At 29.9% G+C, this 7,697-nt stretch overlaps 1 protein-coding gene across 1 annotated transcript in view; it reads right to left on the minus strand.

Moving 5' to 3' along the window:
• The window catches only part of LOC149783243 (uncharacterized), a 69,520-nt gene extending 62,034 nt beyond the window's left edge, over positions 1-7,486 (minus strand). The window contains exon 1 of the mRNA XM_089933356.1: positions 7,339-7,486. Within this exon, the coding sequence (XP_089789482.1) occupies positions 7,339-7,476 (138 nt within the window). The 5' untranslated portion in view covers positions 7,477-7,486. The remainder of the gene's footprint in view (positions 1-7,338) is intronic.
• Between the last annotated feature and the right edge of the window lie 211 nt (positions 7,487-7,697).

The raw sequence follows: 7,697 nt of genomic DNA on the forward strand, positions 1-7,697 counted from the left end.
TTACTTTAATGAGAGATTTGTATGTATGCCATAGAAACAGAGAGTATTTACTTTAATGAAAGATTCGTATATATGCCACAAACAGATAGAATTTACTTTAATGAGAGATTCGTTATGTGTGACTTATAAACATATTATATGAAACAGAATGGTGCACAAATACAACAGTTTTACAGACTTTAAAGTTATCTGTATGCTTTGGATGGTTTACCAATATAACCATTTTATAGACTTTGAAGTCAGCTATATAAATTGAATGGTATAACAATATAACAATTTTATAGACTTTGAAGTCAGCTATATAAATTGAATGGTATACCAATACAACCGATTTATAGACTTTTAAGTCAGCTATATAAATTGAATGATATACCAATACAACCGATTTATAGACTTTGAAGTCACCTATATAAATTGAATGGTATAACAATACAACCATTTTATAGACTTTGAAGTCAGCTATATAAATTGAATGGTATAACAATACAACCATTTTATAGACTTTGAAGTCAGCTATATAAATTGAATGGCATAACAATACAACAATTTTATAGACTTTGAAGTCAGCTATATAAATTGAATGATATACCAATACAACCGATTTATAGACTTTGAAGTCAGCTATATAAATTGAACGATATACCAATACAACCATTTTATAGACTTTGAAGTCACCTATATAAATTGAATGATATACCAATACAACCATTTTATAGACTTTGAAGTCAGCTATATAAATTGAACGATATACCAATACAACCGATTTATAAACTTTGAAGTCAGCTATATAAATTGAATGATATACCAATACAACCGATTTATAGACTTTGAAGTCACCTATATAAATTGAATGGTATAACAATACAACCATTTTATAGACTTTGAAGTCAGCTATATAAATTGAATGGTATAACAATACAACCATTTTATAGACTTTGAAGTCAGCTATATAAATTGAATGGTATAACAATACAACCATTTTAAAGACTTTGAAGTCAGCTATATAAATTGAATGGTATAACAATACAACAATTTTATAGACTTTGAAGTCAGCTATATAAATTGAATGATATACCAATACAACCGATTTATAGACTTTGAAGTCAGCTATATAAATTGAACGATATACCAATACAACCATTTTATAGACTTTGAAGTCAGCTATATAAATTGAATGATATACCAATACAACCATTTTATAGACTTTGAAGTCAGCTATATAAATTGAACGATATACCAATACAACCGATTTATAAACTTTGAAGTCAGCTATATAAATTGAATGATATACCAATACAACCGATTTATAGACTTTGAAGTCAGCTATATAAATTGAACGATATACCAATACAACCGATTTATAGACTTTTAAGTCAGCTATATAAAATGAATGGTGTACCAATATTACAATTTTTAGATTTTGAAGTCAGATGTATAAAATGAATGGTGTACCAATATTACAATCGGTTTATAGACTTTTAAGTCAGCTATATAAAATGAATGGTGTACCAATATTACAATTTTTAGATTTTGAAGTCAGATGTATAAAATGAATGGTGTACCAATATTACAATTTTTAGATTTTGAAGTCAGATGTATAAAATGAATGGTGTACCAATATTACAATTTTTAGACTTTGAAGTTAGATGTATAAAATGAATGGTGTACCAATATTACAATTTTTAGATTTTGAAGTTAGATGTATAAAATGAATGGTGTACCAATATTACAATTTTTAGATTTTGAAGTCAGATGTATAAAATGAATGGTGTACCAATATTACAATTTTTAGATTTTGAAGTCAGATGTATAAAATGAATGGTGTACCAATATTACAATTTTTAGATTTTGAAGTCAGATGTATAAAATGAATGGTGTACCAATATTACAATCGGTTTATAGACTTTTAAGTCAGCTATATAAAATGAATGGTGTACCAATATTACAATTTTTAGATTTTGAAGTCAGATGTATAAAATGAATGGTGTACCAATATTACAATTTTTAGATTTTGAAGTTAGATGTATAAAATGAATGGTGTACCAATATTACAATTTTTAGATTTTGAAGTTAGATGTATAAAATGAATGGTGTACCAATATTACAATTTTTAGACTTTGAAGTTAGATGTATAAAATGAATGGTGTACCAATATTACAATTTTTAGATTTTGAAGTTAGATGTATAAAATGAATGGTGTACCAATATTACAATTTTTAGATTTTGAAGTCAGATGTATAAAATGAATGGTGTACCAATATTACAATTTTTAGATTTTGAAGTCAGATGTATAAAATGAATGGTGTACCAATATTACAATTTTTAGATTTTGAAGTCAGATGTATAAAATGAATGGTGTACCAATATTACAATTTTTAGATTTTGAAGTCAGATGTATAAAATGAATGGTGTACCAATATTACAATTTTTAGACTTTGAAGTTAGATGTATAAAATGAATGGTGTACCAATATTACAATTTTTAGATTTTGAAGTTAGATGTATAAAATGAATGGTGTACCAATATTACAATTTTTAGATTTTGAAGTCAGATGTATAAAATGAATGGTGTACCAATATTACAATTTTTAGATTTTGAAGTCAGATGTATAAAATGAATGGTGTACCAATATTACAATTTTTAGATTTTGAAGTCAGATGTATAAAATGAATGGTGTACCAATATTACAATTTTTAGATTTTGAAGTTAGATGTATAAAATGAATGGTGTACCAATATTACAATTTTTAGACTTTGAAGTTAGATGTATAAAATGAATGGTGTACCAATATTACAATTTTTAGATTTTGAAGTTAGATGTATAAAATGAATGGTGTACCAATATTACAATTTTTAGATTTTGAAGTTAGATGTATAAAATGAATGGTGTACCAATATTACAATTTTTAGATTTTGAAGTCAGATGTATAAAATGAATGGTGTACCAATATTACAATTTTTAGATTTTGAAGTCAGATGTATAAAATGAATGGTGTACCAATATTACAATTTTTAGATTTTGAAGTCAGATGTATAAAATGAATGGTGTACCAATATTACAATTTTTAGATTTTGAAGTTAGATGTATAAAATGAATGGTGTACCAATATTACAATTTTTAGATTTTGAAGTTAGATGTATGCTTTCAATGGTGTATCAATACAATCGTCTTATAGACGTTAGCTACAATGTTCTAGAACTGACAAGGTATGTGTATCCTTCCATTAGCTAACTTCCGATGACACTGGTTTTGACACATGTAAAAATCACAATAAATTGATAATTGTCCCTGCCAAATACATTTAGCTAATTCATAGCGCTGTCTCTGTGTCGTTCTAACTGGCTTGAATCATATATCGTATACATTACTGGATATTTGTAATTTATCATGTTTTCAGTCTTGTATATTGATTAGATATGTACAGTAGTTAAATGTTTTTATTTTTCAAGGTTATATTTGTGAGGACTATTCGGATGTTTAATCGGTGGGTTTAAAGTAGATTATGTGCCATGACAAACAAAATTAGTCCATAATCACAACATTAGTAGAGAATTAATTATTTTCTATCATTCTGGAAAATGTATACATAAGTCACCTCTTATTGGTCAATATCGATTTATCAATTTGATAATTTATTTTACCAAGGTGCATCGCAACTCTTGGATAACCATTCCTTACAGTTATAATATTTGCATCCTTTTCTAAATTGATATAACTTGTCTATATTTGTATATGGGTTATTTTCTTCGTCATTAATTTACATTGTTAAGTTTCAGCATTATCTATATTTCACTTTCAAGGCTGTTTAATGACCATCAACATTTTAAAATACCATTATGTTATTAAAAGTGCAAAATACATTTATTAAGAGCTTATTACCACAAAAATTATATCTTAATAAAATATAATAATATTTATTCACTTAAAACTATGCAAAGAATACTGTTTCTGTGATATATATATATATATATATATATATATATATATATATATATATATATATATATATATGATTTAATTCTCCACTTAAGAAACATTTTTAACCTTCGAGACAAAATCCGTACAATGGTTGAGTCGAAGGTTAGTCTTTATAAATTCTTATTCAGTCAGTGAGTATAACATCTCCACTCAGTAAACATTGTTTGCAAATCTCAAAACTACAACACAAACAGGAAAGAATAACGATAATACACTTATATATATATAATTCATATGGCGATTAATAATTCTTTCAAGTGCACTTGATCCAGCAAGGGATCACGTGTGTCAAAGATTGATTAAGATAAATGTAATGAACTGACAACGAACAGTGCGAAACTAGTATTTAACTTTATTGAGCGCTTTCGACGCATTAATGAGTCTCTTACAAAGACAAATACAAAGCATAGACAAAAACAAACAAATAAAACAGAAAAACAGTAACGTTTTGCAAACATAACCGTTTTTCTGTTTTATTTGTTTGTCTTGTATATGTTCTGTATTTGCCTTTGAAAAAGACTCATTACGCACAGACACAACACATTCTCTGAATCATATCGGAAGTAAAATGTCACTTTCTATGGCATAATGTACTTGTATGTACATAGTGTATTTAGTCAGGTTTAGCTTCTGTGCTGGCCGTCGCCAAGTGTATTATTGTTATTCTTTCCTGTTTATGTGGTAGTTTCGAGATTTGAAAACAATGTTTACTGAGTGATGTTAAAGTCACTGAATGAATAAGAAGTTAGGAAAGGTAACCATCGACTCAGCTATTTTACGGATGTGGTCTCGAATGTTTCTTAAGTGGAGAATGAAATGCGCAGACTAAATACGAACTTGTATTTCCTAACCACCGATTTAAACGTTGATGTTTAGGTTTTGATTGCGTTTGTTTTACTTCGATGTTTTTACTTGTTTGCATAACATATATCATAATGGAGGAACACATTATGATGCAGTGACTTTAGTAATAGCGTTATGGTACAATTACAGATGAAATAAAACTATTTGATACAAACTAATTTAACTTTTTGATATATTTTTGCATATGAATAGAGTGAGTAAACAAGCAAATGCAAATTAGTCAAATCATCAATGTATTTGAGATCCCCCAATGTTCTGAGTTTTCTAAATGTTTACGAGTATTTTAAATTTGTCTATTTTTTTACACTTTTTTTTAATTTTCATTTTTTATTAAACCGGTTAATACAACATAGTGGGGAATTACAAGTGATTTTGCTTCATCGATCTGAAAGCAGAAACTTAGCGTTAATTGCGCCAGTTTGTGTGTGTGTGTGTGTGCGCGCGCAAGATCAGGACATAGTGTATATAGCATTTATAACATTTTACTTTCCTTTATTGTTCTGCATGGCTTATTTTCTGGCAAAGTGCTGCAGATTGCATACCATTATTTTTCTTTTTGTTGTTTTGCTATTTATTTTTTTTTTGTTGCTTTTAACATGTTTTCGTTTTAACATGAAGTCCAACACTTATTAATATAACATGTAGTGTGGGTGGCCTATGATTATAAGCAAATTTAACATATTAACGGGATTTTTCAATACATTTAGATGGGATATATATTTTATTTTATTAAATGTACAACACCACTGAGCAGGGCTTTTTGCCATGAAATCTATACGAACAGAGGCCGTGTTGTTTGCAGACAACTTTGACTATCGGTTGACTGGTAATCACATCGATCCTCCTCTATTACTTGTCAGTTTAAATTATCATATACATTATTCTTAAAAAAAACTACCCAGAATTCCCTCTTGTGACAGGAGCTCAGCCAATCCGATGATAGATTTGCTTCATCATTAGAAGTCTAATTCGTTTATTTACACAAATCTGTAAAACCATGTCACATACAAAATATGATTATACATGAAACCTAAGGGATGTTGATGGCATCTTTTATGACCATGAGACCCTGCATAAATAAAGAATGAAATGACATGGACTATATTTTCTTTATCAAAGAAAGACCTTAAAATCTGTTGTTTTTGTTAGCTTAACGCCATGTTTCAGTACATAATAGGCTGTACATGGAGGCCAGTATAATTGGTGGATGAAGAATCCGGGGAAACCCCGGTAAGAACCACCGACCCACGGGAAGCTACTGGCAAGCTTTCTCACATACCCTCATTGTCCAAGCCCGAGACTCGAACCCACTTGGACATAGGTGAGATGCAAGTGATCAGTACAGGAGAGCGCTTTACATCACTCAGCCACGCAGGGCCCCTAAAAATGCGTAAAATGGATTATTATTATACCATATAACACCGTCATCAAAAATGTATAGTTATCATGCCATACAACCTAATCAAGAAAAATGGATAGTCATCATGCCATACAACCTAATCATGGAAAATCGATAGTTATTATGCCATACAACCTAATCATGGAAAATGGATATATATAATTTCCATATAATACCAACATGAAATTTTTAAAATAATAATGCCATATAACGTCATCATGGATGTGTTCTGTCTTCCTAATTGTTGCATAATTGTATAAATCTAAAATGAATTATTACGCAGAATTTAATCAAAGTTGGTTTACACAAGTAGTAATTTTACATGATGTACATGTCTTCAATAAAAAAGAGTTGTGTGCGTGTATTTATTTCCGCATAATGTATCTACACTGTGAATACTGATTAAAGTAAATTTTAGATAACCTCATTAGCAGATCATGAAATGTTTGGCTGTATTTGTTTTTTGGTTTCAATTAATTTGGAGGTCAAGCATACAAATCAATTACAATATGTCGACATTTGTGCTTAATGTTATTGTAAGACCAGCACCCTATCCCCAGTAGCGTAATAAACTGGGAGTGGGGGTTGATGGGGCTATTGTCCCTGGCGCCATAGGTCTTGATGCGTCAAAACCACACGTAACAGAGGTCCAGAGGATCCGAAACCCCTTTGGGCCTTCATCGTAATCCCTGGCATCATTTATCGTTAGTACGCCACTCCCTATCCCCTGCCGCGAAACACACAAACTCCAAAAACCGTACTAATTGCAGTATGTTTGGATTACCTGTTATTATTATTTCACGTACCAAGTACCTTACTATTAAAATAGTGTTGCCTTGTTAACTCGATGCATGTTAAGATCAAGAAAATGTATTACTTCTACTTAATCACAAAATGATGGCGGCATCGAGGTTTAATTAGATGGACTTATTGTATACCTGGATATACATTCAAGTAAATTTTAAAAAATCATCAACCTTTTAACATTTCTACACACGTGCATGTACAAGAACGATAATGTCAAATGCGCCTTGACTCCATCTATGGCTAAATACACCGTACGCGGAGTATCAGGTTTTGCTCCATAATTATATTACCTGGCCAGCATCGAAAGTAGTATCCTCCGTTTCACCAAAGTATCCATCAGTCACCTTAACTAGCTTGGGTAATTCTTTTCTAAACTGCTGATAGAATTCGGAAATTTGGTAGCGCGTGTTCAGAGTGATAAACTCCATATTAAACGGGCCGAACAATGCGAATATGATGACTAGCTTGAGTCACGCATCTATTACGTAATATTGTACTCTAGGAATATGTGATAAGTCATCTTAAAAATAATTACCGTATTATTCGTTAAAAGTATAGTTCCTCAAAATGTTACTATATAACCAAGACATAGCAAGCATATTTTTTATTACTGAGGACAATAGGTGTACATTATGCTTGAAAACAATGC

This window comes from Sinohyriopsis cumingii, chromosome 14 (assembly GCF_028554795.1).
Source record: "Sinohyriopsis cumingii isolate HCF-2022 chromosome 14, ASM2855479v2, whole genome shotgun sequence".
NCBI lineage: Eukaryota > Metazoa > Mollusca > Bivalvia > Unionida > Unionidae > Sinohyriopsis > Sinohyriopsis cumingii.